Source organism: Lynx canadensis, chromosome D4 (assembly GCF_007474595.2).
Source record: "Lynx canadensis isolate LIC74 chromosome D4, mLynCan4.pri.v2, whole genome shotgun sequence".
NCBI classification, from domain to species: Eukaryota; Metazoa; Chordata; class Mammalia; order Carnivora; family Felidae; genus Lynx; species Lynx canadensis.
This window is the reverse complement of record NC_044315.2, coordinates 16,921,974-16,934,725: the sequence shown is the minus strand read 5'-3', so window position 1 is coordinate 16,934,725 and position 12,752 is coordinate 16,921,974. Positions and strand designations below refer to the sequence as shown.

The following is a 12,752-nucleotide window of genomic DNA, read 5'->3' as shown; positions in this document are numbered from 1 at the left end:
TATGCATCTTTAGTTGATATGTGGTATTACAAAATATTAGCTAGACTTACCATGTCAGTAATGTAGATAATATCACCCTCCTCGAAGTACAATTCATCTGGCTGAAAGAAAAAAATAGAGTGTAACTTCATGTGATTTTTCATGAATTAGAATCCAATGATTATGGTAACAATTGTATGAATTTCCAATCTTAATGTGCCTTGTAGACAATGTGGCTTTTATATACTTAAGTCTGCACACAGACCACATAACAATACTCTACTGACAAACTAAAACGTGTAGAAAACTGAATTTTTCCTGGGAGGAACTTCCAAGAATTCCATATATAACATATAAGAATTCCTCCCTATGCACACATCTTTTATATTCTTCCACAATGAAAGCAAGGCATTTTTGTATCAAAATAGAATATTAATAAAACTTCATCCTTGTAAATGTTCTAAAAGGTGATATGTATTTTTTCATAAAAGGATACATGTCTAGAACTTAAAACCATGAAAACCAGAGGCTTGGCTCTCATCTAAATGATTAGGCTTCAATCCTTAAACACTTTCAGATCAACATCTGCTACCTGCTTATTTTGACAAAAACCATTACCCTATCTCTTCATGTTCAGAGAGAATGAACATTTTATATATAAGAATAGTTGATACATAATTCAACCATTAATAAGGTTGAAGAGGTGGAATAAAGGAAGCAGGAACTCAGCCAGTCCAGACCACAGGCAGCTCTCAGGGGTTCGTGGATTATACGGGCAATAAGTGCTCTGGCTTGTACCAGCCAAATGGCCTGCAAATCTCTGAATTAAAGCCAGCTGCTCTAATTAAGCACCTTTTTTTCTATCAGTACATGGCACTTACCAGCATGACTTTATGACTCTACAGGACAGTGCCTATTAGGATCAATTTTCAGATACTGGGAAATATTTACATTGTCATGTTGAGTGAAAAATGTGGAGCACAAAATTTCATACAGGAGAAGATCACAAGTAGGCATGAAATATGCATAAAAAGTTTTTCCAAATCTTCTATCATGAGCATGTATTACTTTCATAATTTTGGCTGGAAAACTATTTTTGAAAAGGGCTTTGATATCTCTGATTATCACTACCGTTCCATACAAACGAAAGTTATGTTGGTGAAGCAAATTATTTCATCCGTTCATTTTTCCATGTCTTTATCTCCTGTCTCAGTAGCACTGGGGCGGTAAATGCGACTCAGAGCTATCATTTATTTAGTTTCAAAGCTGATCTATATTATCATTATAACTATTTCCTCCTGAATATAAATGAAGACTATAGCAGCTATATCATGCTTTGAGCAACTTAGACACTTAAATGCATTCAAATACAAAAAGTACCAAATGACAATCAATGATACTAAAAAAAAAATGGCTGAGTTCCTTTAAAAGGTGCTTCCTGAGAGCTACATTTACAACTGATTGACCGAGTCTAGACTTAGACACAGCATGAGCTCTGTAAAATTAGTAGAACCTATTAGACTTGATGACATAGAGTTTAGTATTATTTCAAACAGGCATTTAGGGCAAAAAAAGTAAAGCCTTCTAAGATCTTCTCTCATCGTTCTCTATAATGTTCTGGTGATCTGTGAGCAATAAACTACCAATATGCGATGAATATAGCAAGTAATTAGGGCAACAAACTATTTCTTTTAGTTATTTCCCTGCCACCAACTGGATCACTCCCAGAGAGGCTGGAAAGGGGACGCACTCCTCACCAAGCACCCTAGCTACACACAGCGGCCATCCCCGTAATAGTAAGGTTGGCCTCTGCTGGCAATTTTAACACCACTGGAGTGTACCTCCTTGAGATGACAACAAGTGTTAGGAGGAGAGACTGAAGTTGAATGGAAGGCAGTAAGGAAAACAGAACATATGTGAAAACTTAGTATTTTTTCTGGAGGGACTCTGAGTTTCCTGAAATTTCAAAAGACTTCAATGGCTTGAAGAGCTAGCTCTCTGGTCTTAGAGCCATTCTGAGCCATTTTCACCCGGTAACTCTCCAAGATCTAACCTTGCCCACTTATGTCTAATAAGGGCGATTTCATCAAAGTTAAAGATCATCTCTACCTACGATGCTAGTCTCCTTCTAAAATCACAAAAGTCAAGTTTGCCTAAATTTCCATATTTGATAAATCCATTCACCCTTCAAAGAAAAAGGCGTATTTTGTTTTTTTTTAAATTTTTTTTTTTTTTTCAACGTTTATTTATTTTTGGGACAGAGAGAGACAGAGCATGAACGGGGGAGGGGCAGAGAGAGAGGGAGACACAGAATCGGAAATAGGCTCCAGGCTCTGAGCCATCAGCCCAGAGCCCGACGCGGGGCTCGAACTCACGGACCGCGAGATCGTGGCCTGGCTGAAGTCGGACGCTTAACCGACTGCGCCACCCAGGCGCCCCGAAAAAGGCGTATTTTGAAAAAAGTGCTGAACAAAGAGCGTAAAAAAAAAAAGCACACACACAAAAATCCCTGTGATCGGTCCTTCTTAAAAAAAAAAAAGAAAAAGAAAAAAAGGAATAAAGCCCAGAACAATGGAAAGTAAGTGCTTAATGGGCTGAGGCTTTTCTTTTGGGAAGATGAAAATGTTTTGGAACTAAGGTGGTGGCTGTACAACGTTGTGAATGTACTAAATGCCACTGAATTGCCCACTTTAAAATAGCTGGTTTTAGGGGCGCCTGGGTGGCGCAGTCGGTTAAGCGTCCGACTTCAGCCAGGTCACGATCTCGCGGTCCGTGAGTTCGAGCCCCGCGTCAGGCTCTGGGCTGATGGCTCAGAGCCTGGAGCCTGTTTCTGATTCTGTGTCTCCCTCTCTCTCTGCCCCTCCCCCGTTCATGCTCTGTCTCTCTCTGTCCCAAAAATAAATAAACGTTGGAAAAAAAAAATAAATAAAATAAAATAAAATAAAATAGCTGGTTTTGTTCTGCGAATTTTTACCACAATTTTTAAAAAAGCAACTTAAAACAATAAAATAAAGATAAACTTAAGGGCAATAAAGCCAAGAGCAGTTAAAACTCTTAATGTCTTTGAAGTAATTCTTGTCCTTTGCCGTTTGGTAAGAACGCACCATTTGGAAAATGTCAGTAAGTGCAGTCATTTCGAGACTTCTCAGCGCTGCTTCGGTTTGTAAAATAATGGCTGCTGTTCAACAGTGGTGCCTGCCACAAGCCATCCAGTAGGTGAGGCTTGTTTTTCAACTGAGCAACAGACCGTCGATTTCAGTCGGGGGGGGGGGGGGGGGGGGGGAAAAAAAGGGCTCACCATTTTTGCTTCCTGAGAAAGGACAGTGGACAGTTTATTCTCTTTTTAATCGATAGCTTCCAGACGGATAATGCTACTTCCCATAAAATATCTTCTTCCAAAGAAACCAGGGGCAGTTTTTCCTAACCTAGCAAAGGAAGCGGTCTACCAAATTCTTCAGACTGTCGATGGCAGTAAACTTGATCTTAAAACTGGATTGTACCTACGATATTCACACTTTCCTAAAGGAAAGTGCTTACAGGGTCCTTAACGTAAATGGTTTGATGAGGGTCTGCTTTTAAATTGCTGGCATCATATTCACGGAACAGAAATGGGAACACAGTGACACAATCAAGTAAGCACTTTCTTTCCAGTTTGTTCCTTGGTTTCCAACCACATTCCTCTTTTCCTCTCTCCTTGAAGAACCACAAGGTATCAGAACAAGGGAACAGTTGGCCCTGGAATGTTAGAGCAATGAGTACAAATTTGGTAATATACGTTCTCATTCCTCTTCCATATATTCTTGGTAACGTAGGATTCCTGAGGCATTAATCTTGTGGGTTTATGAAAATATGTGTTCTGTGGACACTGTTAAAGAGACGATAATGTAGTTTTGAAGCTTTTCAGATTTGCCAACCTGAAACCCCAAGAATTAATAAAAAGATCTTTAAAAAACAAATCCTCCACGGATGTTCTCATTTAACACTGTGTAGTACTATCATGTGCCAGGCCCTAGTCTGGACACTTAAAAATATCAACCAATTTAATCCCCAGCAGCAACGCCGGGAGGCGGGTGTTCCTCTCATCAGCACGCTGTAGATGAGAAACTTGTCCAAGGCCACAGAGCAGGTACATGGCAGATGCCGGACTTGACCCATGACGGTCAGACTCCGGAGTCTGCTCTTCACCAGCACCTGTGCTTCCTCTCTCACACGAGAGTTCGTGCAGGGCCATTCCTGCTCATCACGGGGTCATGACCAGGTGAAAAGGTGGTGGCCACGGTCCCCCCTCCCCCCCTTCCCCCCCCCCCCCCCCACATAACGAAGCACAAACCCAACACCAGCACCTGACACTTGCAAAGCACGCTCCGCCTCCCTTACCCATCACAGCAACCCACGAGGGCAGGGCTGGAACACTGGCATAATCTCCATTTCATAACCAGGCTCAGAGGGCTGCGGAAGAGCTGGCCACAACTCACACAGTTAAGGGAGTGGCAGGGTTGGCTCCGATTTCAGCTTCTGGAATCCCATTCTGGGGCGCCTGCATCTACACAGAGTGCTAAGAAGCCCTAGCGAAGCCCAGAAAACACGACATGACGGCGCGGGGTCCTGCTGGTTTCCCTTGAGAAATCAGTACACAGCCAGCACCCAGAAAATGCTGTTCTCTATCAGCACATCTAGACACTGGTCTGTCCAGTCCAGCCAGGTCTCTGTGTGAGACTTTACTGGACTGAGGATTAGGCAAGAATTAAGAACCAAACAGGCATGGGTGGTGCCAGGACTACCCTGCCTCCAAGCCTGACAGAAGGGAAATGGGGTGGTAGGAAGAACCAGGAGTGACAAAATGCCCAGTGTTCTACCTGTTCTGTGGATCACCGAGAATAGTGCTGTCTCTGTATGGCCCGAGGACAGAAGAGGGGTGACAAGCTGGCCCCAGGCCTCCCTGGGATGCGGCGCTTGTCGGCAAGTGTCCTGCAGAGTCCAGCTCAACCCTTCCATCCTGCCTGGCCCCCCGTGACACTGAGGAGGCCAGGTCGGTTCAGGATGTAGCAGGGGACAGCTGTCCCTCCAGAGGAGATGGCTACTGAGTGATATGGGAGAGAGAGACGCAACTGAAATTCCCTCTTCGTCCAACAGAAATTCTTATTCAGGAAAAGAAATGTGAAACTAAACTAGCTCTGGGATGAGATTGCAAATACTGAATAACCAGCAGAGCACAGGCACTTCGGCAGTCGGGACAACGCTCGGGAGCTAGAGGCTACTTGCCTGGCCAGACACCTACCTCCCCTTTAACATCTGGACCGAGGGGAGGTGGAAAGGGACAGAGTGTGGGGGCAGCAGGCGTTGGGTAGGGTACTCATTACTGCCCACCCAGTACATCCTGGATGAATTAGCAGCACTGCCCCACAGCTGAGGGTCCCTGGGACCAGGGATATTAAAAAAAAATAACACTTTAAATACGGACTATTCAAGAAACCTAATGAATTACATATCCATTTTCTTCTGCATATTCAACACTAAGATTTTTTTTAAGTTTATTTTTGAGAGAGAGAGAGAGAGAGAGAGAGCGTGCACAAGCAGTGGAGGGGCAGAGAGGGAGAGAATCCCAAGCAGCTTTCGCGGTGTCAGTACAGAGCCCGACACGGAGCTCGAACTCATGAACCGTAAGATCATGACCTGAGCTGAAGTCAAGAGTCGGATGCTTAACCAACTGAGCCACCAGGCGCCCCAATAATAACTAAGATTTTTGAAAAACAGTAGCGAGATTCCATCCTGGAGCAGAGTTGGATGTGAATTAAAATAATATGTCGACCAATCGAAACTATTTGCTAAATGTCTATGAATACAGCGACCACTACTCCTCCTTAGAGTAACAGCAGCTTCACACAGTTAATCACACCTAATCTCATGTAAGTTTCACTAAAACCCTATGAGATTACTATTATTTTCACTTCACAGAGGAGCACACTGAGGCACAGATGTTAGGGAATTTCTGACTTTCCCAGGCCATATAGATGCTAAAGAGGCGGCGTGGGTCCTAAAACTTACGGCCAGCTCTGAACAGCCTTGTGTTCTGCTGCCCTCCTAGACACGTGCTGGTGAGCAGGACTGAAATGCCAAGTGCGTAAGTTCAGAGTGGGGAGAGGCACCCCACTCTTAGCTGGGTTAATCAGAGAGTCTTCATGGAAAAGGAAGTATGGTCATGTTATTAGAGCCTAGAGAGAGGCAATACCATGAGTCTAGAGATGGGTTCTACAGTACATGACATCCAGACTGGAATGGTCCAAGAAAGGGAAGGAGCAGAGAGAGGACTGGGGGGCTGGAAAGGGGCTGGCCCACAGGGACTCTCTCCTACGTCAAATCGAGTTGAAGCAGGTGATGGGATCAAAGCCACATTTTAGCTCTGAAGAATGCAGATGGAATGGGGAGGCTGGAGTTCATGTGCCAGAAGCAAGACAAGGCACAAGAGAACCAAAGGAGCGGGAGGTCAGTGAGAAAGGACAAAGGTGACGACCAACAGGACACTGGGAGGGAAGAGGGTATGATCAGGAGTCCCGTCCCAGTCTCAAACTGAGTACACGCAGGTCCCTTCCTGGAGTGAGGGAGACTGCCTCGAATCATCGATTCATTGACTGGTCCAGGAGGGCAGCTGATGAGCAACGCCCCCTCCCACACCAACTCTTATCAACCTCAGGGGTCTTGCAACCTAGGAAACAACTGATTAGGACAATGGGACTCCTTCCTGTGTGCTGGGGACAAACACAAAGACAACAACTTCTGGGCCTCATACTTCCTCACCTTTTTCTGTCCCTCGCCCTCCCTCCAAAATTCGTACGTTCAAGTCCTAACCCTCAATACCTGAGATGTGAGTGTACGTGGAGACAGAGTCTTTTTTTTTTTTTTAATGTTTATTTATTTGTTTTGAGAGAGACCACAAGCCGGGGAGGGACAGAGAAAGAAACAGGGAGACACAGAATCCGAAGCAGGCTCCAGGCTCTGAGCTGAAAGCACACAGCCTGACGCGGGACTTGAACTCAGGAACTGTAAGTCGGACGCTTAACCAACTAAGCCACCCAGGCGCCCTGAGACAGGTTATTTAAACAGGTAATCAAATTAAAATTAGGTCATTAGAGTGAGCCGTAACCTATAATCTGACTGGTGTCCTTTTAAGAAGAACAGATGGGGGGGTGGGGGGAGAAGAGCAGACTGGAAAACAGACAAGCACGGGGGAAGACCACGTGTGGACACTGGGAGAACGTGACCATCTACCAGTCACAGAGAGACGCTTCAGAAGAAGCCGACTCTGTCAACACCTCAGTGTGACCTCTTGCCTCCAAAATTCTAAGAAAAATTTCTGTCGGTTCAGCTAAGTAGTCTGCAGCACTCAGTTACGGCAGCCCCGGCAAGCTAACGCCCTTCTCGTTCCTTCCCCACCCTCACCGACACGGAAGAGATGCCACTGGGGCTTCCCGGTGAGAGGAATGAAAACCAGAGATCTACCTCTACCCGCCCCCCAACCCCTCTCTTGTTCCAGGAACGTCGTGTTGATTCAAGGTCATTGGAACACGAGCACACTCCGTATCGGCTGAATTCCCTGCTGCCATTTACTGGTGCTCCCCACGTGCTAGGCTTGAAATACTCATCTCAATCCATGCTCACAGCAAAACTCTGCAGGATGGCTACTGTTATTCCCATTTTCAAACGAGGAAACAGATGGCCACAGGCTAAGGCAATTCGTCATGAGTACACGACAGATTTGGAATCTGAAGGCGGGCCTCAGCCTGACGGCCGTGAACCAACGCTCACTGACACTTGTTCTGTGCTACCTTCTGAGGCGTCCGACTCGGGACGACAGGGTCCAGGACAAGCCCAGACAAAGCCGGCAGCAAGCTGACTGCCTCTGGCAGGAAGGCTCACATCTGTAGTAAGGCCACAAAGTCAAGAGAGCAGTGTCCTTGCTGGGTGTCTCTCTCCTCTGCCTCCTGTCTGGACACCCTGCTCCCTACTCTTGCTCTCCGGGATGGTTCCCCACACCTCAGGGAGAGTGATTCTTCTAAAACTTAGCTAATTGGTCCTGGACTCAAAACCCTCCCATGTTCCAGGGCCTGGAGGCCTCAGTCAGGGAAGTGTGCAACTCTTGGTTTCAGCTCAGGTCATGATCTCAAGGTTCATGAGTTCGATCCCCACATCAGGCTCCGTGCTGACAGTTTGGAACCTACTCGGGATTCTCTCTCTCTCTCTCCCTCTCTGTCCCTCCCCCACATGCTCTCTCAGTCTCTCTCAAAATGAATAAATAAACTTAAAAAAATTGTTTTAATTACAAAAAGGGGGGCGCCTGGGTGGCTCAGTCAGTTAAGCATCTGACTTCAGCTCAGGTCATGATCTTGTGGTTCATGAGTTTGAGCCCCGCGTCAGGCTCTATGCTGACAGCTCAGAGCCTGGAGTCTGCTTTAGATTCTGTCTCCTTCTCTCTCTGCTCCTCCCCTGCTCGCACTCTGTCTCTCTCTCTCTCTAAAAAATAAATAAACATAAAACAAAACAAAACTCCATCTTACCCAGGGCAAAATCCCAATGAGCCTTATGAGGCCCTACATGATCTGCCTGCCCTCTCTCTCCGCCCAGCCTCTGTGAACCCATCTCCTAACTCCCTCTTCTTTATACATGACTTTCTAAGTTGCTGCCGTCCCTGCTGTTTCTAGAACCTGCCAAAGACGCTCCTTGCTGTTCCCTTGGCTCTCTCACTTTCCTCAGGTCTCTACTCAATCGTCATCTTTACAGAAAGGCCATCTCCGAACACCCTGCTGAAAATAATGCTCTTTTTTGTCCACTAACCTTTTGGCCCTATATGCTCCTTATTTTTCTTCATAGCACTTACCAGGCCCTCACAGTCATGTTCATTTGTTATCTGTCTCCCCACACTGTGGATGGCAGCTCCATGAGACCACCCTTTCTGTTGATGGGGCACTATCTCCAAGGCCTGGGCCAGGGTCCGACACATAGTAAGTGCTCACTAAATCACAGATGGATGGGTGGATTGATGGATGGACACCAGAAACTATAACAATGGAGAGTGTACACAGCAGAAACACAGAAAATTGCTCTAGACAGAACAAACTGAGGGTTGCTGGAGGGGATGGGGGCGGGGTGGGCTAAATGGGCGATGGGCATTAAGGAGGGCAATTGTGCGTGTTGTATGTAAGTCATGAATCACAATTCTACTCCTGAAACCAATACTACACTGTATGTTAACTTGAATTTAAATAAAATCTTGGAAAGAAAAAAAAAATTGCTCCTGATGGTTGGTAAAAGGTGCCATTATGATGTGGCCTGAGGGAGTGGGTCAACAGAAAGAACAAAGAAGGCCAGGGTGAGAGTCACAGGAAGGATGACTAAGATAAGGTCATGTACTTTATATGCAGGCCACTTGGTGATTTTTTTTTTTTTTTAATTTTTTTTTTTAACGTTTATTTATTTTTGAGACAGAGAGAGACAGAGCATGAACGGGGGAGGGTCAGAGAGAGGGAGACACAGAATCTGAAACAGGCTCCGGGCTCCGAGCTGTCAGCACAGAGCCTGACGCGGGGCTCGAACTCACGGACCGCGAGATCATGACCTGAGCCGAAGTCGGCCGCTTAACCGACTGAGCCACCCAGGCGCCCCCCACTTGGTGATTTTTAAAGCAGGTGGCGTCACCATGCAGGAACAAGCCACACAGGATGGACGACACAAACTCAAGGTGGGGAAGACATTCAGATCAATTCAGGGACTCAGCTTTCACACCTCTGGACCACAGGGAAGTCAATGAACATCCACTCCTATGAATCTTTTACAGCTATCAAAGAAAAGGCCAGAGGAAGTGTCTAAATGAAATCACCTTAGGTTTTTATGCCAGTTTTAAAGTTAAAAACTCAATACTTACAGTTCTGGGTTCAAATGTATAAAGAGCTCTGAACACTTTAACTTGCCCTAAAAGAGAGGGAACAGATAAACACATGATCAATTCTTTCATTTTAAGTTTACTCTAATTTTTTTTTTAATGTTTATTTCTTTTTGAGAGAGACAGAGCATGAATGGGGGAGGGTCAGAAAGAGAGGGAGACACAGAATCCGAAGCAGGCTTCGGGCTCTGAGCTGTCAGCACAGAATCCAACACGGGGCTCGAACCCACAAACCACGAGATCATGACCTGAGCCAAAGTCAGACGCTCAACCGACTGAGCCACCCAGGCACCCCTTAAGTTTACTCTAAATAGCATTATCCATTATATTCTTCAGAATACCCTAATTAAAAGCCCATGTGAGAAATTTATTTTGAAATTAAGTGCTTTTTTTCAGCATAGAAGGTATTTTGTAAATATTTGTTAAATAAAGGCATGAATAAACACACACCTCTGGGGATGATTTCGCCTCTCCTTCTCAAAAAATAGGAACTACACAATTATTTGGACTTCACTTCTGTCCTACATAGAGCCCTTCTAGCCCTAGGATCTAAGTTTAAGGTAAGCATTTAACATAAAGAGATATTTAATGTGACAATCAATGGTGGTTTAGTATTATTAAATCAATTATTTAGAACTTTATATTTTCAAAAAGAAAAGAAAAAAACATGGAGAAAAATAGTATCGGTTGGATAAAAATAAGATTCCGTTAAGTCCCAAAACAGAGTGCAATAACTCAGCAAAGAGGAGATCATATTCATGAAAGCTGTCCTCCACTCTCCCAAACAAGATCCCTATTAATATGCCCCTTCCCTGTGTTTCCATAACACCTTATGTTAGAATAAGTGATTTGCTGGCCTGTGTCATTTGGGAGCAGGAACTTGGACCTGTTCAATTTCCCGGCACCACCTAGCATACAGTATGAACTTCATAAATAATTACTAAATGAATACGTAAGAGAACAAATTCAAACAGTAGGAAGAAGTCTACAGATAGAAAAAAAAAAAGAGATCTTTTATGAAATAAATAGATTTAGAAGGAATATCAAAATAGAAGGACTACCTATTTAAAATGTGATAACAACTCCATATCAGCACTACAGAACATTTATTTATTCATATTTTTAAAAAATTTTAATTATTTATTTATTTTTAAAGAGAGAGAGAAAGAGAGGGCAAGCAGGGGAGGGGCAGAGACAGAGGGAGACACAGAATCTGAAGCAGGCTCTAGGCTCTGAGCTGTCAGCACAGAGCCCAATGCGGGGCTGGAACTCACGAACCGCGAGATCATAAAATGAGCCCAAGTCAGGTGCTTAACCGACTGAGTCACCCAGGTGCCCCGCTACTACAAGAACCTTTAAACATGGCTGCTTCCTACAAGAGCACCATTCAAAAAAGTGGTCTCCAAGATGCAACACAAGAGGACTATTTTGGAAGTTATTTACATTTTTGTCTTATTCTTTTTCATTCCTATTTTAATTTGTTCCATATATTACGTTTTATAATATAACAACTTAATAGGATACATACGCAACTGGGAATACACATATATTTATTGGGAATAAGTACTGAAAACCTTTTGCTGAATAGAATGTTAAGCATTATGAGGACGGGTGTTTATGTTTTATGAGCAAGATATCCAAGTACCTAGCACAGTGCCTGCCTGGCACATAGGAGGCACTCAGTAATTATTTGTTGAATGGATGAATAAAAGAATGGAAACATGCACTGAAAAAAAAATCAGAAAGCCAGCCAACAGCACTGTCCAACAGAACTTCACGCAAGGATGGGTAAGTTCTACTTCTGTGCTAGTCACATATGGCGACAGAGCACTTGAAATGTGGCTAACGTGACTGAGAACTGATATTTAAACATTATGTAATTTTAATTAAGTTAAATTGCCACATATGGCATGGGGAACAATAGAGGGTTAGAATATCAAAAAAATTGGGAAATGACCGTAATGTCCATTAAGAAGGGATTACGTAAATCGACTCTGATTCATCCTAAGAATACTGCAGACAGATCTGCAGACACTGACACAGCAGAGACCCTGCAAAATATTCAGTGACAAAAAGCAGGTTACAGAACAGTATACCGAATACTATTCCGTTCGTGTTGACAATATACACACGCACACGTACACCCCTTGAATGGTAGCACCAGCTATGGGGAACCTTCACCTTCTCCTTTATGTATACGGTTTATATTCATGACACTTAGCATGTATGACTTTTATAATCAACAAGAACAGTAAAGACACTTTCACGGCAGGCGGTGGGAGCCTGGGGAGGTGGGGCTGGCTATCATCGTTTCTCTTAAATGCCCTAATACAGAAGATCCCCTGCTCACATCCCCTGTCACTCAGCATGTTTGCAAGGAAACACTATTTTTTGCAGTCTGAATTCTAATGCCCCTCCTTCTCTGCTCGTCTAAGGGGAGGCTGATAGGCAGAAGCAAATACGAAACGTGTTTTCTTCTGGAGTTTTTCACACACCCCCGCAGCCCTGAGAAAGGAAACACGGAACGGAAGGAAGAGCTGCCAGGAGAAATACCTGTGGACTCTACTGGTTCTCTGAGAGGGGAGAGCGGTTATCTTGATGACTTCAAACTTTCCAAAGAGAAGTTATACAAGGAAGCAGTCCACTGGTGACCAAAATCAATAATGACAGAACATTCTCATCCTTGGAGGGAATGGCAGCAACGAGATGAGCTATGGCTAACCGGGGAAACCAGATCCAATGTGAACTTAATGAGCTTACGTAAAATTCAACACCAACTAAAGAACCTGAAAAAAAATAAATTCTTGGGAGTGTGCCTAAGCCACTGAGTTTTGTTATC

The 12,752-nt window shown here is 44.3% G+C and overlaps 1 protein-coding gene across 1 annotated transcript in view; it reads right to left on the bottom strand.

Annotated features, from left to right (window-relative positions):
• Positions 1-12,752, bottom strand: part of OSTF1 (osteoclast stimulating factor 1) — a 58,043-nt gene that overhangs the window by 22,549 nt on the left and 22,742 nt on the right. Inside the window, exons 2-3 of the mRNA XM_030294271.2 lie at positions 9,896-9,942; positions 51-101 (exon numbers count right to left, since the gene is read on the bottom strand). Coding sequence (XP_030150131.1) covers positions 51-101; positions 9,896-9,942 — 98 coding nt within the window. The remainder of the gene's footprint in view (positions 1-50; positions 102-9,895; positions 9,943-12,752) is intronic.